General features: G+C 44.0%; 2 protein-coding genes across 3 annotated transcripts; one reads left to right on the forward strand and one right to left on the reverse strand.

The window, feature by feature from the left end:
- Positions 1 to 261: 261 nt before the first annotated feature.
- six5 (SIX homeobox 5) lies at positions 262 to 6,877 on the reverse strand (the record flags this gene model as incomplete). Its single annotated transcript, XM_084148111.1, has 3 exons — positions 6,174 to 6,877; positions 3,314 to 4,806; positions 262 to 953 (listed from the first exon to the last, which is right to left on the reverse strand). Exons 1-3 carry the CDS (start codon positions 6,863 to 6,865, stop codon positions 262 to 264), a joined length of 2,877 nt encoding a protein of 958 aa, XP_084004237.1. The 5' UTR covers positions 6,866 to 6,877.
- Positions 6,878 to 13,548: 6,671 nt separating this feature from the next.
- On the forward strand, positions 13,549 to 27,565 carry tbcb (tubulin folding cofactor B). Of its 2 annotated transcripts, XM_084148193.1 has the most exons (7): positions 13,549 to 13,703; positions 13,940 to 14,110; positions 14,260 to 14,403; positions 14,779 to 14,875; positions 18,777 to 18,968; positions 25,488 to 25,560; positions 25,731 to 27,565. In XM_084148193.1, the coding sequence occupies exons 2-7, from the start codon at positions 13,991 to 13,993 to the stop codon at positions 25,843 to 25,845; spliced, it is 741 nt and encodes a 246-aa protein (XP_084004319.1). In that variant the 5' UTR covers positions 13,549 to 13,703; positions 13,940 to 13,990; the 3' UTR covers positions 25,846 to 27,565. The 2 variants fall into 2 exon arrangements, with proteins under 2 accessions (XP_084004319.1, XP_084004320.1); XM_084148194.1 differs by lacking the exon at positions 18,777 to 18,968 and having other exon boundaries at positions 13,576 to 13,703.
- The last annotated feature ends 81 nt before the right edge of the window (positions 27,566 to 27,646 follow it).

Genomic DNA, 27,646 nt, shown 5'->3' on the forward strand with positions numbered 1-27,646 from the left:
AATAGGCCATCCTCCAGGTCATTCCATGTTGCATAAAAATCAGCCTATCCCATGATGGTGTATCCAAAAGGATAATCGGCAGAGGATTTATTGAGTCAAAGCACCTTTCTCATACGAGTCAAAGCCAGTCCACTCCTCAATGCAAACCTATCCAGGGGAGCACTGAGGATGGAAAACAAAACCTCCCAGATTGTTCCGTAACATATAGACATATAGTCTTGCTGACTGAGTTTATGGCGATGTGGGCTGGGGGAGACTGGATTACAGCCCCAACTCGTCATCCACAGGGACTGATTGTAGCTGGGTGAGGATCTTGGGGTCTCCATCCATCTCCTCTGGGTCCCCCAATGGCGACACCCTGTCTACATCCTGTTCCGGAGAGGGGTTCCCCAGTAGCAGGGCCTCGCCTCCAGGTAGGCCCAGCAGAGCCGGGTCCTCGGGTAGATCCCCCTTCCCACGGACGTCAAACATAGTCAGGCTGGCGGAGGTGGAGAGGGGGACGGGGCTCCAGGTGGTCTGGGAGAGCTGAGTGGTGGGGGTCACTACACTGCACATGGGGCTGAGGGAGAGCATGCTCTCTAGGGTGAGGGCATTGGGAGGGGTGTGGGTGGCAGAGAGGTCCAGGGTATGTGGGGAGGTGGTAGAGAGGGGCTGGTTGGTGGGGACACCCGTCTCAGGAGTGCAGTAGAGCGGAGAGGAGTTGATGAAGCAGAGGGGGGACGTCTGGAGGGTGTTGGAGGTTGAGATGGATGTGGAGACTGGTATGAGGGTAGGTGTAGTGTGGATGACAGGGTTGAGAGTGAGTCCGGGGCCTACTCCGTTGGTGGGGTAGGTAGAAGCCTCAGGGACGGATTTCATAGGCAGGCTGCCAAACTGGATGCCAGCTGGGACAGTTAGGATCAGCTTGCCATTCTGGTAACTCAGGATGGGGCTTCCACCATAGAGGAGATTTCCTACAGGACAAAGGAGAGGTGGAAGTGGAGAGGAAGTAGTAGGGGAAAATATTTTTTGTTAGCAGTTCATCACCAAAATTGATATAGCTACATTTTCCCTAAAAAGCAAATGACTTAGTAATATGTCAGACACACGGAGAAGACTGACTGTCGATAGGTACTTAGCACAGTAGGGGGCTTTCCTTATCTCGCTAGATTAAAAAAGACACCCCCTGTTGCATACCAACCTGGTACTGATGAACCTGCCCTTTCTTCACAACTTGAATCTGAGCCAATCAGAGAGCACGGACCCCCTGCGGGGGATCCGAAAAGGCAACTATGGTTAGCTGCAGCCCAATATGGCGACCGGAGTATGGGCGAGTGGATGTGTCGAAAGGAGTGGGTGTATGGAAAGCGAATCAGATAATTGGGCAGATTTGTTGCCACTCAAGACCATTTTGCATGGCTGATTGGGCTGCATGACGAGTCGATAAGCCGGCGATCAGGGCACCAGTGTTGTATGGACTTGCCTGCCGACCTGAGACCTGCCCATGATACCACGGTCGTGTCACCGGTGTTAGCTAACATGGCCATTTTTTTCCCTCCTATGATTTTATTTCAAGTAGGATAGCAACCTACACAATAACTAACTAATATTGATACATGCACATAAAGTCTACGCAATGGGGAGGGCATGAATGGAAACAAAACCGGGACACGCTCCCACTTGACAAGCACTACTATCCGGCAATGGCGTGGGAAGAAGCTACCTAGTATCAGGGGGACAGTCACAGTAAGCACACACATACAGACGCATGAAGCAACAGTACACCCATCATCAGTACTTTTAAATAAACAATCTTCAGTTATAACTTAAAATGTACAATTATTTATGTAAACCTAACAGTGAAATACGACTCACACTCATCCTCTGGCTTCAAAACAGAAGTCGAAACTCTTGCGATTGGTAGCTCAAATGTACAGTAGTTGCGTGGTAAGAAACGGGACAAAGAAAAAAAAACATCACTCAATCAAAACCGCCTAACCTATAGCAGAGCACTTGACACACCCATACTCCAGTCGCCATATTGGGATGCAGCTACCATCTTCTCCGAAAAGGAGTGTCAACAGAAGGAAAAAAAGGCACTTGACATCCACCCCACGTTAGCTTGCCAACTGAGCCAGGCAGTCACACAACACTTCATACAAAAAACATGGGGTGATAAGTGCAGCACAATGCACATAACACTACTTGCTTTACCAAGCTAGCTCTCCCTTGATCATGACTCTCAGTTCCATTACATTACACATAAGAGTCATTGGATGAAGGCGTCTTCTGTACGGGGGAGTTTTGTTAAGAGCCCCGTCGCTCAATCTAAACATTAAAACTCATCACTTGTGGTACGGTTTTGGAAGCATAAGGACCTTATATTTCATATCGGCGAGAACTAATTTTCAAAAAACAAAAGGTTAAATCGATACACACCTTGATAGGGTTAAAGTTAGTGTTCCCACACGGTCATATCTCCATGTTACAACGCTTGTTTACGGAACACGAGGTGACCACCTGTGCTAATTAGCTCTCTAGCATGCTCCGAACACCTGTGTGTAAGCATAACTCGGGAAGTGTAGCGGAAATGTAGTTTCATCGGATGGAGGCACCCATAGCTGTATGAATCTGTACAAAACTGCTACAGTAAGTATATTTTTTTATTTGAAGGATTCTTTCTCGCTGATGAAATATAAGGGACATATGTTTAGAAAAGCCGCATTGCAAGCAATGATTATTGACATTTCAAAACGTTAAAACACAGCGTCGGGATTGTACTTCACATGAGGTAGTCGTGGGCGAAGCGAATGGCTGAAAACTGTAGGGAGAAGGCAGAATGCCACCTAGAGTTTGTGACCTAGCCATCTAGCAAGATGATGAATAAATACATGTTATTCACTCTCCAATATCCCATACTGCCAGTGCCAGTTACCTTGCTAGCTAACATTAGCTAAACAGTTAGCATCACCATTTGCCAGTTAGCACAACAAAGTTAGCTAGCTACTCCACTGACTCTTGGCAGCTAACAGTCAGTTGCATCATTCAAAAACAAATCAATTTTGATTTAATTAGCTATAATGTTGCTTGCTACTCAAGTTATCTAGTTGTGGCTAGTAACAACATGGGCTTACTACAAATTCTAGCTAGCTAGCAACAACATTAGCAGACCTTGCTAGTTAGCTAACATTAGCTATCAGGCAAAAGCCAAACAAAGCTTAAAAAAGCGACTGCCACCTTGTGGTATGGAGTGTTTCAGCGGTTGATCTGTATGATGTGAACAACAAAAAGTTGTTCACATCATACTTCTCTGTGTGTCCGAGCCTTTAGTTACCTGGCGAGGCGGAGGGGAGCTGAATGACCCCAGAGTTGAGGAGCTGGACACCAGGAGCCATGCTGGTCGGGGGGCCTACAGTCTGGAGGGGTCCCAGCTGGTTTATCCTGAAGGGCCCCTGAGTCATCCCACCTCCAGGGGCCGAGGTTAGGATCTGGAAGGCCCCTCCAGATAGAGACGGGGTGGCCGGGCCCACCTGAGGGAAGGAGAGTTGTCCCGTGGAGGAGACAGGCACCAGCTGGGGCAGGGAAAGGGGAACCAACTGGGCTGGGGTTGTCTCTTTGGACTGGGAGACGGGAACCACTTGGGTAGAGGAGGAAATTATCTTGGGATGGCCTAGTGGGGACTGGATCTGTGTCAGAGTGGGGATGGTAGCTGAGGTCTGGTCTCCCAACTGGAGTGTGAGTCCCTGGGGGAGCTGTCCGTTGGTGAGCTGGGACAGGGAGAGGATGGTGGTTCCCGCTCCCAATGTAGAGGAACCAGTATGATGCTGGGGGAGGGGTTGGGCGAGGCAGGGGGCGATGTTCAGACTCTGGTGGCCCTGGAACTGGGAGAGGGTGCGCTGGGGGAGAGAGGAGGTGAGAGGGGACACAGGGACTAACTGGGGACACTGGGACACCTGGCCTCCAGGGGTATGTTGGACCAGTTGGGATACAGGGATACCCTGGATGGAGGGCACCACCTGGGGCAAGGAGAAGACCTGTGGGCTGGAGTAGCTGTAGGAGGACACCACCTGGCAGATGGAGCTGGAGGGGGTGAGCTGAGAACCAGCCGTGGCAAACACCACATACTCCCCCTGCTGGTTGGGGAGGCCCACTACAGGGCTGGAGATGACCACGCCCGGGGAGGACATAGAGACCGGGAGGGTGTCGGAGAGGTTGCCATTTTGAGTCAGAACCAGGGAGGGGAGGGAGGTGGGGGAGAATGTTGAGGGGGAAGACAAGGAGGAAGAGGAGGGGGAAGGAGAGACTGTCTGGATGTCCTCTGCTTTGAGAACCATCCCCTCTGGGACATTGATGAAGTCCAGGATGGGGATAGTCGAGGGGTTTGTCAGGCTAACATTGTCCGTCTTAAGGTCCTCTGTCAGGGGGAGGGAGATGGCAGAGCTGGGCTGGGCCTCCATGGCCATAACCCCCTGGCCCTCCAGACCCATATCCTGCACAACCTCACTGCTCTTGGATATGACCTGCGCTCCATTGAAGAGCAGAGGTGAGTTAGCCGATACGGGGCTGAGGGTAACCGTGTGACCATCGCTCAGGGTCAGCCCGTTGATGATGACGCCACCCCCTGCCCCGGAGATCAGGGAGCCCCTGTTGAGGAGTAAGGGGTGGGAGGCGGTGAGGAACCCACCAGCCCCGTTGAGGAAGATCTGGCCTCCAGTGCTGCAGGGGGTGCCAGAGAGGGAGATGATGGAGGCTGTGGAGCCCACAACGTCCTCTGGTTTGTCTGAGATGTCAGCCTCATCGTCTGTGCTATGGTTGCCATCGGACTCACTGAGAAAACACAGGAGGAGGGGAGGAGCAGGGGAGAAAGATAGGGTGAGTGAACCGTGGAGGGAGTGAGACAATGAACAGAGACAGTGTATGGAAGAAGAAGGGGGAGTAGAGGGCAAGGATTGCATGATAGATGGAGTGGAAAAGAGGAGAAAGGAATGAGAATGTTACAATACACATAACATATGGTAAGTCAATAACAGTCAGTGACAATCTCCTTTGATCCTATGGTTTACACAGTGTGTGATGTGTATGTCCTGAACTATCCTGGTGCACTGAAGCAGTGTGGTTAACGCAGAGAACAATGGACTACTGATTTACTGTCCCCAGCCACCACAGCCCCTTGAGATAAGATAAAGACTTGACTGCATGCGGGATGATCGGCACTCTTTTTATTTCTCCACACACCTTCCTCTCTACACATGGGAATAAAGGACATCAACAACTGACACATGAAAAACCCAATTTCCTGTGTAGCTTTGTTGTATTTGTATTTAAGCTGTCAAAACTAGCATACTGTAGCCTATACACCTACAGTAAATGTGCACTCCAAAGGGGGCACAGGAGAGCTTAAGACATTTGAAAGGTTTTAAATCTAATATTTCCTCCTTTTGTTTCCCAACACCCACACCATTTCCTCTCTCTTTCTGTCTCTGTTTCTCGCTGCTCTACCAGCGGTGCAGGGCTTCGGGAGCGCGCCGAGGTCCGTAGGGAGACTTTGCGGTGCAAAATTTCAGGAAACTTGAGCCACAATGGGCGCCTGGATCTCACATTTCACAACATGCTCTTGCTCCCAGTCGTGCTCTCTAAGACGTGTGACGTTATCACTGTCAAAAAGTTCATGCATTCTGTCATTCATAAACATGAGCAGGTTGATGTAGTTATTGCAGGGATTGATGGAATTTGATTGAAATATGTTCAACATGAACCATACAGTTGAGATAAACCACAAAGTCGAGCCCATGGTTCAGAAAAGTCTGCATTACATAAAATATATGTTTGGAGCACTAAAATAATATTGCAGTTGACAGATCCAGGTATGTAACAACTGGTTACAGCCTACTTTCTAGCGCTCACTCCTACCCATCTGATCAGGAGAATTTCGGTGAACATTGTTTATTTGTGTCAAATGAATCAACAATATCTTAGAACAGCGTGTGTGCCGTGTGCTGCAGTATAGGCTATATTTACCCCCATAGTCTGCCTGCCTCTAGCAATAAACAACTCTGCAAAAGACACTGTACATACAAACAATTGTATTCATTATAAGAGGAACCATATTTACATAGATGTTTGACATGCAATCGTGAATGAAAGGTTTTAATGGGGTATTTGGTTACAAATGTAGAAAGGAATGTATAGCCTACCTTTTGCTGTTGGTACCGGACGGGGTTCGGTGTCTCTGCCGTCGGTTCTTGAACCAATTGCTGACTTGCGTGAGGGAGAGTCCAGTCATTTTGGCCAAGTTTTTCTTCTCGTCTGGAGTGGGGTACCTGTTGCTTTTGTAACACTCTTTCAGTGCATTGCGAGACTTCTCCTTGAAACAATACACAGTTTCCTCTCCATCCCAGATTGTTTTAGGCAGGGGAAACTTCTTCCGAAGCCGATACTTGTCCACGGCGCCCAGACTACGACCTCGAGACCTCTCCGCCTCCTTGTAGCGCGCCTGCAAGTAGAGGTCCTGCAGGAACCCATGGTTGCTCGGGTGGAAGTCGTGGCCTTCCAATATTGCGTACAGCTCCTTGAATTCTTCCCGGTGGAAAGCGACCAGTGCCTGGGCCTTGAGCAGCGTCTCGTTGCCACGTAGCAGTTCCGCGGAAGGAGGGATGGTTGACAGGAATCTCCACAGGCGATCCACATTGCCTGCCTGTAGAAGGGCTTCGCACAGACATGCTACTTGATCGGTCGAAAAGCTGAGCGCCGAGTTCTGAAAAGTTTTTAGCAATTGTTCCGAAACTTCATCTGGATCCGTCTCGTCTTTTACCGGAGCGGCCTCTTCGGTAGACTTCTCCGTGCTATTCTCAGATTGTTCTGCAGACTCCAAAGACAAGGAAGCCATTTTTAGTTTAACTTTTTTCATTTAGTTCCTCCTCCCTCCCTGGCGCTCTCGCTCTCGCCCATTCAATTCAATTCAATTCAATTGAAGGGCTTTATTGGCATGGGAAACATATGTTTACATTGCCAAAGCAAGTGAAATAGATAATAAACAAAAGTGAAATAAACAACAACAAAAAAATATCAGTAAACATTACACTCACAAAAGTTCCAAAATAATAAAGACATTTCAAGTGTCATATTATGTATATATACAGTGTTCTAATGATGTGCAAATAGTTAAAGTACGAAAGGGAAAATAAATAAATATAGGTTGTATTTACAATGGTGTTTGTTCTTCACTGGTTGCCCTTTTCTTGTGGCAACAGGTCACAAATATTGCTGCTGTGTTTGCACACTGTGGTATTTCACCCAATAGATATGGGAGTTTATCAAAATTTGATTTGTTTTCGAATTCTTTGTGGGTCTGTGTAATCTGAGGGAAATATGTGTCTCTAATATGGTCATACATTTGGCAGGAAGTTAGGAAGTGCAGCTCAGTTTCCACCTCATTTTGTGGGCGGTGTGCACATAGCCTGTCTTCTCTTGAGAACCAGGTCTGCCTTCGGCAGCCTTTCTCAATAGCAAGGCTATGCTCACTGAGTCTATACATAGTCAAATATTTCCTTAATTTTGGGTCAGTCACAGTGGTCAGGTATTCTGCCACTGTGTACTCTCTGCTTAGGGCCAAATAGCATTATAGTTTGCTCTGTTTTTTTGTAAATTCTTTCCAATGTGTCAAGTAATTATCTTTTTGTTTTCTCATGGGTCTAAATGTGTTGCTGTCCTGTGGCTCTGTGGGGTCTGTTTGTGTTTGTGAACAGAGCCCCAGGACAAGCTTGCTTAGGGGGTTCTTCTCCAGGTTCATTTCTCTGTAGGTGATGGCTTTGTTATGGAAGGTTTGGGAATCGCTTCCTTTTAGGTGGTTGTAGAATTTAATGGCTCTTTTCTGAATTTTGATAATTAGCGGGTATCGGCCTAATTCTGCTCTGCATGCATTATTTGGTGTTTTACGTTGTACACTGAGGATATTTTAGCAGAATTCTGCATGCAGAGTCTCAATTTGGTGTTTGTCCCATTTTGTGAATTCTTGGTTGGTGAGCGGACCCCAGACCTCACAACCATAAAGGGCAATAGGTTCTAAAACTGATTCAAGTATTTTTAGCCAGATCCTAATTGGTATGTCGAATTTTATGTTCCTTTTGATGGCATAGAAGGCCCTTCTTGCCTTGTCTTTCAGATCGTTCACAGCTTTGTGGAAGTTACCTGTGGCGCTGATGTTTAGGCCAAGGTATGTATCGTTTTTTTTGTGTGCTCTAGGGCAACGGTGTCAAGATGGAATTTGTGGTCCTGGCAACTGGACCTTTTTTGGAACAGCATTATTTTTGTCTTACTGAAATGTACTGTCAGGGCCCAGGTCTGTCAGAATCTGTGCAGAAGATCTAGGTGCTGCTGTAGGCCCTCCTTGGTTGGGGACAGAAGCACCAGATCATCAGCAAACAGTACAAATTTGACTTCAGATTCTAGTAGGGTGAGGCCGGGTGCTGCAGACCCTCGCCAATTCGTTGATATATATGTTGAAGAGGGTGGGGCTTAAGCTGCATCCCTGTCTCACCCCCCTGCCCTGTGGAAAGACATGTGTGTGTTTTTTACCAATTTTAACCGCACACTTGTGGTTTGTATACATGGATTTTATAATGTCGTATGTTTTCCCCCCAACACCACTTTCCATCAATTTGTATAGCAGGCCCTAATGCCAAATTGAGTCAAAAGCTTTTTTGAAATCAACAAAGCATGAGAAGACTTTGCCTTTGTTTTGGTTTGTTTGTTTGTCAATTAGGGTGTGCAGGGTGAATACGTGGTCAGTCGTATGGTAATTTGGTAAAAAGCCAATTTGACATTTGCTCAGTACATTGTTTTCGCTGAGGAAATGTACGAGTCTGCTGTTAATGATAATGCAGAGGATTTCCCCAAGGTTGCTGTTGACACATATTCCACGGTAGTTATTGGGGTCAAATGTATCTCCACTTTTGTAGATTGGGGTGATAAGTCCTTGGTTCCAAATCTTGGGAAATATGCCAGAGCTGAGGATGATGTTAAAGAGTTTAAGTATAGCCAATTGGAATTTGTGGTCTGTATATTTTGTCATTTCATTTAGGATACCATCAACCCCACAGGCCTTTTTGGGTTGGAGGGTTTGTATTTTGTCCTGTAGTTCATTCAATGTAATTGGAGAATCCAGTGGGTTCTGGTAGTCTTTAATAGTTGATTCTAAGATTGTTATTTGATCATGTAAATGTTTTTGCTGTTTGTTCTTTGTTATATGACCAAAAAGATTGGAGAAGTGGTTTATCCATACATCTCCGTTTTGGATAGCCACAGCTACACGTGTCACGCACTCCCCTAACCTCGTCAATCTCCCATTCAAAGATTCATTATAGCGAGGCCTGTTCAATACCTTTTATTAGGCTATTGGTAGATAAAGGTTATTGTTTAATTCCAGATTGAATAACCACATTATTTTGTTGACAATTTGATGTTATAATCAGATTGTACTAAATATGCCTACTGCCTTAAAAAAAAAAATATCTGTATACACTTTTCAGCCTGTCTAATGAGGATCAGGATATGCTAGGGCCAGGCTATGTGGTTTGGAACTATTCCAGATGAGATGATGTACATTATAACGTCACATTACCGGGGCAATGCATTACCGGGGGCAAACTACCCGCCCTCCAGGACACCTACAGCACCCGATGTCACAGGAAGGCTAAAAAGATCATCAAGGACATCATCCACCCGAGCCACTGCCTGTTCACCCCGCTATCATCCAGAAGGCAAGGTCAGTACAGGTGCATCAAAGCTGGGACCGAGAGAATGAAAAACAGCTTCTATCTCAAGGCCATTAGACTGTTAAATAGCCATCACTAGCACATTAGAGGCTGCTGCTGCCTATTGAAATCACTGGCCACTTTAAGAAATGGAACACTAGTCACTTTAATAATGTTTATATATCTTGCATTACTCATCTCATATGAATATACTTTATTCTATAATATTCTACTGTATCTTAGTCCATGCCGCTCTGTCATTGCTTGTCCATATATGTACAGTCGTGGTCAAAAGTTTTGAGAATGACACAAATACTAATTTTCACAATGTCTGCTGCCTCAGTTTTGATTATGGCAATTTGCATATACTCCAGAATGTCATGAAGAGTGATCAGATGAATTGCAATTAATTGCAAAGTCCCTCTTTGCCATGAAAATGAACTTAATCCCCAAAAAACATTTCCACTGCATTTCAGCCCTGCCACAAAAGGACCAGCTGCCGTCATGTCAGTGATTCTCTCGTTAAAACAGGTGAGAGTGTTGACGAGGACAAGGCTGGAGATCACTCTATCATGCTGATTGAGTTAGAATAACAGACTGGAAGCTTTAAAAGGAGGGTGGTGCTTTAAATCATTGTTCTTCCTCTGTTAACCATGGTTACCTGCAAGGAAACACGTGCCGTCATCATTGCTTTGCACAAAAAGGGCTTCACAGGCAAGGATATTGCTGCTAGTAAGATTGCACCTAAATCAACCATTTATCGGTTAATTACGAACTTCAAGGAGAGAGGTTCAATTGTTGTGAAGAAGGCGTCAGGGTGCCCAAGAAAGTCCAGCAAGCGCCAGGACCGTCTCCTAATGTTGATTCAGCTGCGGGATCGGGGCACCACCAGTGCAGAGCTTGCTCAGGAAAGGCAGCAGGCAGGTGTGAGTGCATCTGCACGCACAGTGAGGCGAAGACTTTTGGAGGATGGCCTGGTGTCAAGAAGGACAGCAAAGAAGCCACTTCTCTCCAGGAAAAACATCAGGGACAGACTGATATTCTGCAAAAGGTACAGGGATTGGACTGCTGAGGACTGGGGTAAAGTCATTTTCTCTGATGAATCCCCTTTCCGATTGTTTGGGGCATCCGGAAAACACCCTGTCCGGAGAAGACAAGGTGAGCGCTACCATCAGTCCTGTGTCATGCCACCAGTAAAGCATCCTGAGACCATTCATGTGTGGGTGTCACGCCCTGGCTCTGGGGACTCTTAAATGTTGAGCCAGGGTGTGGACTTGTTATGTTTAGTTTTCTATGGGTTGTGTTCTAGATCGTTTATTTCTATGTTGGCCAGGGTGGTTCCCAATCAGAGACAGCTGTAGCTCGTTGTCTCTGATTGGGGACCATACTTAGGCAGCCTTTTGGCATTTTAGTTTTGTGGGATCTTGTTCCCTAAGGTTTTGTGTATAACCTAGGACTTCACGTATCGTTTCGTTTGTTGTTTTGGTTCGTGTGTGTACTTAATAAAGAATGTACGCTTATCACGCTGTGCCTTGGTCCGCTTCATCTGTCGACGATCGTGACAGTGGGGTTGCCTAAGAACACAGCCATGAATAAAGAATAGTACCAACACATCCTCCGAGAGCAACTTCTCCCAACCATCCAAGAACAGTTTGGTGACGAACAATGCCTTTTCCAGCATGGTGGAGCACATTGCCACAAGGCAAAAGTGATAACTAAGTGGCTCGGGGAACAAAAAATCAACATTTTGGGTCCATGGCCAGGAAACTCCCCAGACCTTAATCCCATTGAGAACTTGTGGTCGATCCTCAAGAGGCGGGTGTACAAACAAAACCCCACAAATTCTGACAAACTCCAAGCATTGATTATGCAAGAATGGGCTGCCATCAGTCAGAATGTGGCCCAGAAGTTAATTGACAGCATGCCAGGGCGGATTGCAGAGATCTTGAAAAAGAAGGGTCAACACTGCAAATATTGACTCTTTGTATAAACTTAATGTAATTGTCAATAAAAGCCTTTGACACTTATGGAATGCTTGTAATTATACTTCAGTATACCATAGTAACATCTGACAAAAATATCTCGCAACACTGAAGCAGCGAACTTTGTGAAGACCAATACTTGTGTCATTCTCAAAACTTTTGACCACGACTATATATATTCGTAAATTCCATTCCTTACTTAGATTTGTGTGTATTGGGTATATTTGTGAAATTGTTAGATATTACTTATTAGATATTACTGCACTGTAGGAGCTAGAAGCACAAGCATTTCGCTACACCCGCAATAACATCAGCTAAACACGTGTATGTGACAAATAAAATTTGATTTGATTTGTCCATTTGTTTACTGATCTCAAAGACTGTTGATTTCACATGAACAGTTGAATTGAGCAGGATCAGCTCTTGCCATCTGTGCGATAGGCGTACTGGTGAACTAACCCCTGCACTGCCTCTGTCTGTGTAATGTGTGTTCTTTCTCTGCTGTCTGTTTAGACTTTAGATGGTTGATTGTTGTCTCTCCAGTTCCTCAGCTGGCATCTGAATGAGCACCTGGTGTGGTTTCTCTATCCAAATGCTCTCAGTGCAACACACACACACACACACACAGTGCCATGATTTGAATGTTGTTTTATAATTAAAATGTGCAGAATTTTCCCCTTATGTTAATTGAAAAGCGTGGGGTTGATACAAGAGCTGGTTTGATTGGTTTGTGTAAATATAAGAATGACAGACAATGTGCGAATTTGTGACTTTATTTTGCGTGTCTGTTAGAATAAACAAATGCAGATGATTGGGTGTGTTATTATGAGTTCCCTGGAGAATGAAGAGTATGACCAAGTGAGAGAGATGGTATGTGTGAGTGTGTGACAGAGAGAGTTTTACTTTATGAATGAGAGAGAGCTGTGGTCTACTGTGAACAGCAGCATGTACACCTGGATGTGCAGACAGACAGAGTGTGATGAGGCAAGGCCAAACACCACCATCTCAACTTGAAACAGGAATGTAAACTTTTCCTCTAGGGGTGGGGGTAGTGGGGTGGTGGTCTGGCTTCTGGCTGCACCCCATACTCCTTTCTTTGATCTTGTATTTTCTGACCATACAAGCTCTCAAACTCCCACTCTCAGGCCTAAATTCTACTTTGATGCACAGATGTTATTTTATGTTCCTGTCTGATCTGTTTATTTCCATCTCATAAATCAATGAGTAGATATTGGAGTAGACAACCATTATATGTCAAAGACAGGGCCTGGTAATAACTTTTCAAAGTTAACCATGTGTCTCTTTTTCACTGTGATTAATATGTCATAAAGCAGTGAGCACCTTCGCAAGGAATTAAATTATTATCTTATTCTGCACTTGACAACATGAATTCAATCAACAGACTAACTTCAAAATTATTCAATGCACTGATAAAAAATTTGCTTTTATTGCAATTCAACATTGTTTGTAACAATGTAGCTAACATTGCATGACTTTGTTACAAAACTAACAATTTGGTCGTTATACCATGGTTTATAGCGCTACTACGTGAATACAAATGATACTTCCATAATTTGGGCGTGGCACTTTCACCCAAAACCCCGCATTGATTCCCACATTGATGATTGGTTACTTACATCATGAAAGGCCACTTCTATCAACATGATTGACGTGCCTACGTAGGCATCCCAAAGGCTTTCTTTCTGTTACGACATATTAGAAATGTGCTACCCATTGGTCAACGTAAATACCCACCCGACATTTTAATGACACGACTGGTTCCCTGCGGTTGTGGGAGGGTAGAAGGTTCCAGAACTGGGCGTTGCAGGATCTGTGGGTTGTGTCTTTGAGGTGAACAACACATCCGCCAGTCACCCATTCACTGAGGTTACAGCACATGGTACCTGGATTGTTTTCGTCTAAAAACACCCAGTGATTTGATAGTTGCTACTTATTTATAGAGATCGTCAAGAAAAGCGCAGAAGGACAGGTAACTATTTGTGAGCGACCAAGCTGGAAGGACACGTTAGCTAGCTAACTTTCTGAAGCTTGCTGAGTGCGTGCTAGCTAGCTACTGTAACGTTAGCTAGCTAACGTTAGTTTTCTTTGTCTAAACGTTATATCTAACTAGCTAGCCATGTTGAAAGCCATTTGCAACTGTTGTGTACTATTTCATTAGGTAAGAATGTTAGCTAGCTGACTAACTATTATTTGAATTTTATGCAGTGGTCGTTGTTACCTAAATAAGTTAAATACCGGCGAAACAAAAGCTTGAAAATGGACGGTGGCGTGACAGTGATCACCAATCCGACTGTGTCGGTGCGGCTGACCAGTACCATCAGTTCGTTCGAGGTGAATAAACGATACAACAGGGGAATCACCATCGCCGAATTCAAGGTAATTTATGTTGGTAATTTGCTCTTCGTGCCTCTAAAACGTAATAATGTAGCAATTGCCCCTCTGTCTGCAGACACTTCGACCGCAGGTGCAGCACAGCCTGTGGCCATGTGATGCAGTTTCTCATGGTCCATTTCCCCCCCCTCCAGGGTAAATTGGAGATGGTTGTGGGTACCCCGGCCTCCAGCATGGAACTGCAGCTTTTCAGTACCACTGACAAGTTCATGCAGAAACTGGACGACAACGAGGCCCTGCTAGGTTCCTACCCTGTGGATGATGACTGCAAAATTCACGTATGTACTTCTGTGCTCAGAAACACTGCTCACATGACACCCACATGGTATGTCCCCTGTTTACCTTTATTCACATTAGTAATGTGTAAGATGGGACCTACTGTTAGATCTGTTGATGGGGGTCTCTTAACCTACAAGCAATTTCAAAGCTCACAAGATTGCTGACCACAGCATGACTTTGCTAGCTTGAGTGCCAGTCTCTTTCTGCATTCAACAAGGTTATATTGTTGCCTTGCCATACTTGTCTTACTGGGCTAAACAACGACCAGTTGGCGAAAAGCAGAAACAGACTGGCACCGGTACAATGACTGAGCCATTCTGTTATTTTTTATTCAATATGCTGAGTCAGGGTGATAGTGAATTCTGTGTGCTTAGGTGATCGACCGCAGTGGAGCCCAGAGCGGAGAGTTCAGTGATCTGTCTAAAGTGGAGAAATTTGAGATTCCAGATGAGGTCTATGAGAAGAGGACAGGTACTGTGAGCTTGCACTATCGTCCATCATTCACAGCAGTGTTTCATTTGTGACAGTGGGGGGAAAAGGTTGCGAAGTGAGGGGTCCCTCTACTCCAAAATGAATTAAAATAAGTATGCTGACACCATCTAAAATATAATTTTCGCCTCCAGAAATTAGCCCAATAACAGTAAATACAGTAAATAGCCTATGCATGGTCCACATTATCAGGTATGCTATTAGCAATAAACATTATCACCTTTAGACCAACTGATGCAGCGAAGTACAAATAAATAGGCTGAAGCATGCGGTTGCCTATCTGCATTTACCCTATTGGGCTAATCGTTAGCCAGATCTCAAATGTGATCTTTTAACTAGTTATCATATTGATGAATTTGATGTCCCAAAAAACTTGCATAAACACTGAATATAAAGCAGGCCTACCTGTTAGGGTAACTCGCCACCCGGGGTAAAATGCCCCCTGCCTGTACTAATCACAAACACCACTTCATGTCACAATTTCCCCCCCAAAACATTCCCTGGGTTCCACTACTCTTGCTCAACATTAAGATGATCTGTCTCATCACAATTTTTTAAAGTCATTCCAAAGAAATTATTTTGAGGTAGAGGCGTTGTACCCCAAGTCACCCTACAATTGACCGGTGTTACATTTAGCCCCAATCTCCCCTATGCACTCACTGCAAATTGCTGAGGGGTAATGTGCTTAACCATGCTTCTGCTAAAAGCCCCGGGTTTAAAATGGCACAGGTCGCGCATATTTAGGAGTTTAGACATAAATAAAGTAGGAATGGAAAGCTGGGATTCCCCGCTTTTTAACATATATAGTGGACTACCTTGTTTAACTCCTCTTGACAGTTTAAAACTTTCTGAGAAGTAGCCATTATTTACTATTTTACACCTAGGGTTACTATACATAATTTTAACCCATTTTTTATAAGAGATTCTCCAAAATTGAAATATTCCATGCATTTATATATAAACTCCAGTCATACTTTATCAAAAACCTTTTCAAAGTCTGCAATGAATACCAGGCCTTGTTTCCCTGATTTTTCATAGTGTTCTATTGTTTCCAGTACTTGTCTTATATTATCTCCAATGTATCGTCCATGTAAAAATCGTGTCTGATTAGTTTGAATAATATCCGACAATACCATTTAAAATTCTATGCTTTTTTCTATAATTTTTGCATCACAACACTGAGGGTAAGAGGCCAATTTCTTTGATGTGACTGGATCTTTATATTTACCTCTTGGATCCTGTTTCAGTAATAATGAAATCAGACCTTCTTGTTGAGTGGTTTAAACATGCTAATAATGATCCTCTGAGTATATCAAAAAGGTTTGGTATGCCATCCAGCCCTGGAGTTTTCCCGGACTTAAAGGCTTTAATTGCATCAAGAAGTTCTTCCTCTGTAATTTGGCCTTCACATTAGTCTTTCTGTACAGCTGTTAATTTTCCATTATTCATAGAAAGAAAATCCATACAATTAGCTTTGGTTAGTGGAGATGGAGACTGAAACGAAAACCATATGCTTAAAGTACTTAACTTCCTCTTTCAAAATATTGTTTGGTGAATCATGAGTTAATCTGTAATTTGTTTCAGTAAATTATTTTTGAATTTGGTGCATTTTCCACCATATTCCATCCAGTTTGCTTAATTTTTATAATATGTTACACTTGATCTTTCTTGAATAAGTTCCTCCATTTATTTTTTGTTTTTCCTCTAACTTATTCTGTGCCTCTATGGTACAGTTTTTTATCGCTATCTGTACTGTTAGTCCCTCCATTGCATTTGTTAATATGGATTATTTTGACCTAAATTGCTTTTGTCTTAGAGATGAGTACTGAATTGCATGGCCTCTAAAGGCACATTTTAAAAGTGTCCCATTCAATAAGGGGATCTGCTGGACATTTATGTCGGAAAAAGTTGGTTATAAATTATTCTGTCCTAGTTAAAAACAAGTTATCATCCAATAGGCGGTGATTACATTTCCAATATCCTCGACCATGTGGAAATTCTGTAAGAGTAATATAAACGTCCTTTCACTGTCAACTGCGTTTATTTTCAGCAAACTTAACATGTGTAAATATTTGTATGAACATAAGATTCAACAACTGAGACATAAACTGAACAAGTTCCACAGACATGTGACTAACAGAAATTTAATAATGTGTCCCTGAACAAAGGGGGGGTCAAAATCAAAAGTAAGTATGTATCTGGTGTGGCCACCAGCTGCATTAAGTACTGCAGTGCATCATCTCCTCATGGACTGCACCAGATTAGCCAGTTCTTGCTGTGAGATGTTACCACACTCTTCCACCAAGGCACCTGCAAGTTCCCGGACATTTCTGGGGGGGAATGGCCCTAGCCCTCATCCTCCGATCCAACAGGTCCCAGGCGTGCTCAATGTGATTGAGATCCGGGCTCTTCGCTGGCCGTGGCAGAACACTGAAATTTCTGTCTTGCAGGAAATCACGCACAGAACGAGCAGAATGGCTGGTGGCATTGTCATGCTGGAGGGTCATGTCAGGATAAGCCTGCAGGAAGGGTACGACATGAGGGAGGAGGATGTCTTCCCTGTAACGCACAGCGTTGAGATTGCCTGCAATGACAACAAGCTCAGTCCGATGATGCTGTGACACACCGCCCCAGACCATGACGGACCCTCCACCTCCAAATCGATCCCGCTCCAGAGTACAGGCCTCGGTGTAACGCTCATTCCTTCGACGATAAACGCGAATCCGACCATCACCCCTGTTGAGACAAAACCGCGACTCGTCAATGAAGAGCACTTTTTGCCAGTCCTGTCTGGTCCAGCGACGGTGGGTTTGTGCCCATAGGCGATGTTGTTGCCGGTGATGTCTGCCTTACAACAGGCCTACAAGCCCTCAGTTCCACCTCTCTCAGCCTATTGCGGACAGTCTGAGCACTGATGGCGGGATTGTGCGTTCCTGGTGTAACTTGGGCAGTTGTTGTTGCCATCCTGTACCTGTCCCGCAGGTGTGATGTACTGCGAGGACGGTCAGCTGTCCATCCTGTCTCCCTGTAGCGCTGTCTTAGGCGCCTCACAGTACGGACATTGCAATTTATTGCCCTGGCCACATCTGCAGTCCTCATGCCTCCTTGCAGCAAGCCTAAGGCACGTTCACACAGATGAGCAGGGACCCTGGGCATCTTTCTTTTGGTGTTTTTCATAGTCAGTAGAAAGGCCTCTTCAGTGTCCTAAGTTTTCATAACTGTGACCTTAATTGCCTACCATCTGTAAGCTTTTAGTGTCTTAACGACTATTCCACAGGTGCATGTTCATTAATTGTTTATGGTTCATTGAACAAGCATGGGAAACAGTGTTTAAACCCTTTACAATGAATATCTGTGAAGTAATTTGGATTTTTACGAATTATCTTTGGAAGACAGGGTCCTGAAAAAGGGATGTTTCTTTTTTAACTGAGTTTATTTGCCAAATATTTGATGGTCCGACCGCATTTTGACCCCATCAACACTTTTTGAACTTTTGGTGCCAGAGAGAATGACATAAAGTAGTCAAGAGAACTAGCTTGATTGAGCCCCCTCCATGTATATCTCACTAGGTCAGGATTGTGAGCTTGCACTATCGTCCATCATTCACAGCTAAAGCGTATGCCTACATTCCTTCACTTCTGTATTTGAGGAATTTGAAATTGAATCAGAAGCAGTGAAGAAAAGACTTGTTGAAAGCCACTTACCACTTTTTGTGCCACAACAGTGTTAGTGATACTTAGCACAACTGCTCTCATCCTGTTACCTTTCAGTTTGAGGTTCCATGGCAAAACTTTTCCTTAGCACATTACTTAATGATTGATTGACAAACTATTACCATTGTAATACAGGAATTTCATAGTGAATTGTCCATCTTCTTCCTCAGACTCTGTAAGGTCATTCATGAAGAAGCAACGTGTTGGTCGCTTCAATGAAGAAGAGACGGCTAAAAAGGAGGCGGAGCTTGCAGCTCGCGAGGCCGAGGAGGAGGCTGCTGCTTCCGCCATCGACGTTGGCAACCGCTGCCAAGTGCAGGTTGTTGGGCTACCCACCAAGATTGGCACCGTTATGTATGTTGGTGAGTGAGGTTGAAGCTTATGCTTATTTTCCACAAAAGGATTTAGGCTTGTCTAAACATCAGACTGTTACCATGGTTACTCAATGGCTTATCAGTCTGACTGAAGTCGCCCTAAAAATACGCCGGTAGGTTCTGTCACTTATATTTTCATTCTCTTCACGCAACGCACGTGATGTACAATATGTCAACAATGGCCGAATGTAGTCGACCGAAGCATGTTTCCTCGCAATCAGCTGTGGTTCGGTTAGGCTCTGCCATATTGTGCAAGTGTTTGTCACGTGCGAATTGCATCAGTATTGAAAATAAAAACCGGAAATACCAACCATCTTCAGACCAGCGCACTGAAAGTCGGGCTAATAACACATCCCTGTGGATATTTTGTCTCATGACCACCTACATAAGGACAAAATCAGCAGACAACACGTAAAGTACGTTCAAATTAAGTTTATTCAACAGTCTGAGTTGTGATTGGACTGTTCACAAAAAGTGAGCCTACATGAGAGAGCCCCCCGTATAGCTCAGTTGGTAGAGCATGGCGCTTGCAACGCCAGGGTCGTTTCCCACGGGGGGCCAGTATGAAAATGTATGCACTCACTAACTGTAAGTCGCTCTGGATAAGAGCGTCTGCTAAATGACTAAAATGTAGAAAGGAGTCTTCCCCTCTCGGATTCGTGGCTAGATTTAGGCCTGTGCTAGTGAGGATTGTCATTTGAACAGGGCAACCGTAATTTTTTGTTTAGGTCAACACAATAGTTTTCCCACGCATTGATAATTGCTCACTAAACCATTTTATGTTCACTCTTACAAATAAATATATACAGTGAGGGGAAAAAAGTATTTGATCCCCTGCTGATTTTGTACATTTGCCCACTGACAAAGACATGATCAGTCTATAATTTTAATGGAAGGTTTATTTGAACAGTGAGAGACAGAGTAACAACAAAAAAATCCAGAATAATGCATGTCAAAAATGTTATAAATTGATTTGCATTTTAATGAGGGAAATAAGTATTTGACCCCTCTGTAAACATGACTTAGTACTTGGTGGCAAAACCCTTGTTGGCAATCACAGAGGTCAGACGTTTCTTTTAGTTGGCCACCAGGTTTTCACACATCTCAGGAGGGATTTTGTTCCACTCCTCTTTGCAGATCTTCTCCAAGTCATTAAGGTTTCAAGGCTGACGTTTGGCAACTCGAACCTTCAGCTCCCTCCACAGATTTTCTATGCGATTAAGGTCCGGAGACTGGCTAGGCCACTCCAGGACCTTAATGTGCTTCTTCTTGAGCCACTCCTTTGTTGCCTTGGCTGTGTGTTTTGGGTCATTGTCATGCTGGAATACCCATCCACGACCCATTTTCAATGCCCTGGCTGAGGGAAGGAGGTTCTCACCCAAGATTTGATGGTACATGGCCCCGTCCATCGTCCCTTTGATGCGGTGAAGTTGTCCTGTCCCCTTAGCAGAAAAACACCCCCAAAGCTTAATGTTTCCACCTTTATGTTTGACGGTGGGGATGGTGTTATTGAGGTCATAGGCAGAATTCCTCCTCCTCCAAACACGGCGAGTTGAGTTGATGCCAAAGAGCTCAATTTTGGTCTCATCTGACCACAACACTTTCACCCAGTTCTCCTCTGAATCATTCAGATGTTCATTGGCAAACTTCAGATGTCCCTGTATATGTGCTTTCTTGAGCAGGGGGACCTTGCAGGCGCTGCAAGATTTCAGTCCTTCACGGCGTAGTGTGTTACCAATTGTTTTCTTGGTGACTATGGTCCCAGCTGCTTTGAGATCATTGACAAGATCCTTGCGTGTAGTTCTGGGCTGTAGTTCACCGTTTTCATGATCATTGCAACTCCACGAGGTGAGATCTTGCATGGAGCCCCAGGCCGAGGGAGATTGACAGTTATTTTGTGTTTCTTCCATTTGCGAATATTCGCACCAACTGTTGTCACCTTCTCACCAAGCTGCTTGGCGATGGTCTTGTAGCCCTTTCCAGCCCTGTGTAGGTCTACAATCTTGTCCCGTTTTTCTGGATTTTTTTGTTGTTATTCTGTCTCTCACTGTTCAAATAAATCTACCATTCAAATTATAGACTGATAATTTCTTTGTCAGTGGGCAAACGTACAAAATCAGCAGGGGATCAAATAATTCTTTCCCTCACTGTATGTGTATATATATATTAATTAATTAATTATACTGCTCAAAAAAATAAAGGGAACACTTAAACAACACAATGTAACTCCAAGTCAATCACACTTCTGTGAAATCAAACTGTCCACTTAGGAAGCAACACTGATTGACAATAAATTTCACATGCTGTTGTGCAAATGGAATAGACAACAGGTGGAAATTATAGGCAATTAGTAAGACACCCCTAATAAAGGACTGGTTTTGCAGGTGGTGACCACAGACCACTTCTCAGTTCCTATGCTTCCTGGCTGATGTTTTGGTCACTTTTGAATGCTGGCAGTGCTTTCACTCTAGTGGTAGCATGAGACGGCATCTACAACCCACACAAGTGGCTCAGGTAGTGCAGCTCATCCAGGATGGCACATCAATGCGAGCTGTGGCAAGAAGGTTTGCTGTGTCTGTCAGCGTAGTGTCCAGAGCATGGAGGCGTTACCAGGAGACAGGCCAGTACATCAGGAGACGTGGAGGAGGCCGTAGGAGGGCAACAACCCAGCAGCAGGACTGCTACCTCCACCTTTATGCAAGGAGGAGCACTGCCAGAGCCCTGCAAAATGACCTCCAGCAGGCCACAAATGTGCATGTGTCTGCTCAAACAGTCAGAAACAGACTCCATGAGGGTGGTATGAGGGCCCAATGTCCACAGGTGGGGGTTGTGCTTACAGCCCAACACTGTGCAGGAGGTTTGGCATTTGCCAGAGAACACCAAGATTGGCAAATTCGCCACTGGCGCCCTGTGCTCTTCACAGATGAAAGCAGGTTCACACTGAGCACATGTGACAGAGTCTGGAGATGCCGTGGAGAACGTTCTGCTGCCTGCAACATCCTCCAGCATGACCGGTTTGGCGGTGGGTCAGTCATGGTGTGGGGTGGCATTTCTTTGGGGGGCTGCACAGCCCTCCATGTGCTCGCCAGAGGTAGCCTGACTGCCATTAGGTACCGAGATGAGATCCTCAGACCCCTTGTGAGACCATATGCTGGTGCGGTTGGCCCTGGGTTCCTCCTAATGCAAGACAATGCTAGACCTCATGTGGCTGGAGTGTGTCAGCAGTTCCTGCAAGAGGAAGGCATTGATGCTATGGACTGGCCCGCCCGTTCCCCAGACCTGAATCCAATCGAGCACATCTGGGACATCATGTCTCGCTCCATCCACCAACGCCACGTTGCACCACAGACTGTCCAGGAGTTGGCGGATGCTTTAGTCCAGGTCTGGGAGGAGATCCCTCAGGAGACCATCCGCCACCTCATCAGGAGCATGCCCAGGTGTTGTAGGGAGGTCATACAGGCATGTGGAGGCCACACACACTACTGAGCCTCATTTTGACTTGTTTTAAGGACATTACATCAAAGTTGGATCAGCCTGTGGTGTGGTTTTCCACTTTAATTTTGAGGGTGACTCCAAATCCAGACCTCCGTGGGTTGATACATTTGATTTCCATTGATAATTTTTGTGTGATTTTGTTGTCAGCACATTCAACTATGTAAAGAAAAAAGTATTTATTAAGATTATTTCATTCATTCAGATCTAGGATGTGTTATTTTAGTGTTCCCTTTATTTTTTTGAGCAGTGTATATGTGTGTATATATATATATATATATATCATATCTCCTCTGTCCAAGGGACAGTCAAGCAGTAGTGGATTACCATTTTGGGTGGTTGACAGCAAAGTTAATAACTGATTTCACTCCCATTAAGTAATTTGAAAGGAGTTTTGTTTTGTCCTCTCTCAGCCACAGATTCCAGGTTTAACTACCTTTTTATGAATTATTTTTTGTCTAAAAGACCAAGCCAATGCTATATACAGTGCATTCGGAAAGTATTCAGACCCCTTGACTTTTTCCACATTTTGTTCAGTTACAGCCTTATTCTAAAATTGATTAAATTGTTTTATTTCCTCATCTAATTTTTGCAAATGTATTACAAATAAAAAACGGAAATATCACATTTACATAGGTATTCAGACCCTTTACTAAGTACTTTGTTGAAGCACCTTTGGCAGCGATTACAGCCTCAAGTCTTCTTGGGTATGACGCTACAAGCTTGACACCTGTATTTGGGGAGTTTCTCCCATTCTCTGCAGATCCTCTCAAGCGCTGTCAGGTTGGATGGGGAGCGTTGCTGCACAGCTATTTTCAGAACTCTCCAGAGATGTTAGATCGGGTTCAAGTCCGGGCTCTGGCTGGGCCACTCAAGGACAATCAGAGACTTGTCCCGAAGCCACACCTGCGTTGTCTTGGCTGTGTGCTTAGGGTCGTTGTCCTGTTGGAAGGTGAACCTTAGCCCCAGTCTGAGAACCTGCTCCAGAGCGCTCAGGACTTCATCAAGGATTTCTCTGTACTTTGCTCCGTTCATCTTTCCCTCGATCCTGACTGGTCTGCCAGTCCCTGCCGCTGAAAAACATCCCCACAGCATGATGCTGCCGCCACCATGCTTCACCGTAGGGATGGTGCCAGGTTTCCTCCAGACATGACACTTGGCATTCAGGCCAACGAGTTCAATCTTGGTTTCATCAGACCAGAGAATCTTGTTTCCTCATGATCTTGAGTCTTTAGGTGCCTTTTGGCAAACTCCAAGCAGGCTGTCATGTGCCTTTTGCTGAGGAGTGGCTTCCATCTGGCCACTCTACCATAAAGGCCTGATTGGTGGAGTGCTGCAGAGATGGTTGTTCTTCTGGAAGGTTCTCCCATCTCCACTGAGGAACTCTGGAGCTCTCTCAGAGTGACAATCAGGTTCTTGGCCACCTCCCTGACCAAGGCCCTTTTCCCCCGATTGCTCAGTTTGGCTGGGCGGCAAGCTCTAGGAAGGGTCTTGTTGGTTCCAAACTTCTTCCATTTAAGAATGATGGAGGCCACTGTGTTCTTGGGGACCTTCAATGCTGCAGACATTTTTTGGTAACCTTCCCCAGATCTTTGCCTCAACACAATCCTGTCTCGGAGCTCTACGGACAATTCCTTCGACCTCATGGCTTGGTTTTTGCTCTGACATGCACTGTCAACGGTGGGACCTTATATAGACAAGTGTGTGTCTTTCCAAATCATTTCCAATCAATTGAATTGACCACAGGTGGACTCCAATCAAGCTGTAGAAACATCACAAGGATGATCAATGGAAACAGGATGCACATGAGCTCAATTTCGAGTCTCATAGCAAAGGGTCTGAATACTTATGTAAATAAGGTTTTTCTGTTTAACATTTTTTATAAATTTGCTAAACTTTCACAACTTTTCGCTTTGTTATTATGGGGAATTGTGTGTAGATTGAGAAATGTTTTATTGAATCCATTTTAGAATAAGGCTGTAACGTAACAATGTGGAAAAGGTTAAGGGGTCTGAATACTTTCAGAAAGTATTCACACCTCTTGACTGTTTCAGATTTTTGGTTACAGCCTGATTTTAAAATGGATTAAATTGGGGAGTTTTTTTTGTCACTGGCCTACACACACTACCCTATAATGTCAAAGTGGAATTGAAAAGCTGAAATGTCTTTGTTATGGCAAGCCTAAATAAGTTTGAGTAAAAAGTTGCTTAACAAGTCACATAAGTTGTCCTGAATACAAAGTGTGATGTTTGGGGAAAATCCACTCCAGATTTTCAAGCATAGTGGTGGCTGCAGGATGTTTTGGGTATGCTTGTAATTGTTAAGGACTGGGGAGTTTTTCCGGATAAAAAAGAAACGGAATGGAGCTAAGCACAGGCAAAATCCTAGAGGAAGATTTGGTTGTCTGCTTTCCACCAGACACCGGGAGCTTAATTCACCTTTCAGCAGGACATTAACCTAAAACACAAGGCCAAATCTACACTGGAGTTGCTTACCAAGAAGACGGTGAATGTTCCTGAGTGGCCGAGTTACAGTTTTGAGTTAAATCTACTTGAAAATATATGGCAAGACCTGAAAATGGTTGTCCAGCAATGATCAACAACCAATTTGACAGCGCTTGAAGAATTTAAAAAAAAAAAGATGAATGGGCAAATGTTGCACAATCCATTTGTGGAAAGCTCTTAAGAGACTTACCCAGAAAGACTCACAGCTGTAATCACTGCCAAAGGTGCTTCTACAAAGTATTGACTCAGGGTTGTGTATACTTATGTAATTGAAATATTTCTGTATTTCATTTTCAATAAATGTGCGAACATTTCTAAAAACCAGTTTTCACTGTCAGTATGGGGTATTGTGTGTAGATGGTTGAACTTGTGTGTAGATGTTTTTTTTTTGTTTTTTTATACATTTTGTATTCTGAATAATGTGACAACAAATGTGGAATAAGTCAAGGGGTATGAATACTTAAGGCACTCTTTATTCCAACAGAAAACACTGTTATTTTATGTCTTGCAGGTACAGTAGATTTCAAGCCAGGTCATTGGGTGGGAGTGAAGTATGACGAGCCTCTTGGGAAACATGACGGCAGGTGAGGGCAACTGGCATAATTTTGTGACATCACATGGTGTCTGAGAATGTTCACTGTTAAGATCTACCTTGCATCTTGACTTGTTTTTCTGGTATTAGACCTATGGAGAGGACAGAGAAACTCATCCGGTCTGCACAAATGTACTTGATGTCTCCTCTCTTTCCTTACAGTGTGAAGGAGAAGCGATACTTTGAATGTGAGAACAAGTACGGTGCGTTTGTCAGGCCCCTGACGGTGACTGTGGGGGACTTCCCAGAGGAAGACTACGGTCTGGATGAGATGTAGGACTGTGATGCTGTCACCCAGTCAAAGGGTGTGGGCAGATGGGTTCAACAAAAGTTCAACTTTGACCTCCAGTCCGATTTCGAACCCAGGGCGAGGGACAGTGTCATTGCGATTTAATAACTTTCTTTTGTTTTGCGCTGGTCAGGGAGGTATGGGTTGGACTATAGAGAGCTGCAACTGGGGGAGGAGGCAGTATCACCTAGGACCAAATCTAATGTAGGACCTCTCTTGTGGTGTTTGATATCAGAATTGAAATTCAGTGCAGAAAGTGCGTAAACCATCATGGGAGGATCTAACCTAGTCAACGTTTCATGTGAATGCTGTCGAAGGGTATGAAGTGGACCTCTTATGCATTACTTTCCCTTCATAAGTACCTGCTGCCCCCACTCAATTACACTGCTCAATGATGAGTTGTTCCAAGATGGAAGACGACTACTAATATTCATCACTAGCATTCTGTATCAGATCAGACTGTTGGGTTCCAAATCATATTCAAGTGTGTCTGCTAAATGACTAAAATGTAAATGTAAGTGATCTATGTTTTATTCAATCTGTACAGTGCATTTGGAAAGTATTCAGACCCCTTGATTTTTAGTCATTTACAGATACCTTGTTTACATAAGTAATTTCACAGTAGTTTTGAAAGTGGCGCTCATGAGCTGAAACTGGTCCCTGTTTTTTGTGTACTATATCATCCAATTGTGTACTATGTCTTTCATTTTGTGTGATATGATACGAATTTGGCAATTTGTATGATATGTATTTTGCAATTCATGTGTTACAAATCCAATTCGTGCCATATTTTACAAATTTGTTGTGTAAGATCCAGGACTGCATCTTTAAATGTGGAATTTACTGTATATTGAATGAGGATAGTTGAGAAAAGCTCTCGAATTAAAGTACAAAGTCTTTGATGCCTTATTACAACTACATTGTTGGATATATTTAATGTAAATGATAACCATGTGGTCCTACTGGTTCCTTTGATCCAGTGGATGTAGAAAGCAAGCATTCCTAAATTGATGTCCTCAGACTTTTGAGTTAAACCTTGAATTGCCCATCACATCCTAGATTCTAAATGGATAATGGGCAGTCATAAAAAGCACCACAATGTTCATCAAATGTCAATTATCAACCCAGGCCAGGGTTCTATCAAACTTTAATAAATCCCATGCTTTGGAATGCAATAATTAAATAATAAAAGTAACAAAATATCTAGTTTTACTGACTAGAGGCAAAATGTTAAGTTTATTTAATATTCAATGGTTATTGTACCATAAAGCCCTTTGTTGTTGTAGGTCATGTCCCTGTTCTAGATTCTGGAAACTGCTTCTAACACTCAACACTTCAAATGTCTGAACACCAGCTATGCACATTGACAGCATGCAGTTCAGCTGAGCGCTCAGCTGACAACAATGCACTTTTGATATGGATGACACATCTTATACTTGCTTCTACTGAGCTTCATTGTACAGCTCCTCATCGCCACTTCAGAGTTGACTCATGAAAGCATGTGATCTGTCATTTGTTTTGTCACTTGTGGTTGAGTGAGTTTTTGAAGAGAAAATGAATATTTTTCCCGGACATTGTCAGCAACTGACAGGCCCTGATTTGTCCAAGAATTGCAATCTGTTCTTATGAAATCTCAAAGGTGCTGGTGTTATTTTTGATGTGCCAAAGTGTAATGGTATCTTATGCACAATAAAAAATAAAAAACATACCCGCAGATGTGATGATCAAGGTGTATTTGACTGAATCTTACTCTGATTCACCATTAGCAGGACAGAAATAAAGTACCTCA

The sequence above is a fragment of the Coregonus lavaretus genome (genome assembly GCF_964263955.1).
Source record: "Coregonus lavaretus genome assembly, chromosome: 30".
In the NCBI taxonomy this organism is placed as follows: Eukaryota; Metazoa; Chordata; class Actinopteri; order Salmoniformes; family Salmonidae; genus Coregonus; species Coregonus lavaretus.

Excerpts from the sequence above, each read along its gene's own strand:
- tbcb (XM_084148193.1), top strand. The coding sequence starts at position 13,991 with ATGGACGGTGGCGTGACAGTGATCACCAATCCGACTGTGTCGGTGCGG. Across the intron at positions 14,404-14,778 it reads ATGATGACTGCAAAATTCAC|GTGATCGACCGCAGTGGAGC; the intron begins GTATGTACTTCT and ends CTGTGTGCTTAG. Across the intron at positions 18,969-25,487 it reads TGGCACCGTTATGTATGTTG|GTACAGTAGATTTCAAGCCA; the intron begins GTGAGTGAGGTT and ends TATGTCTTGCAG.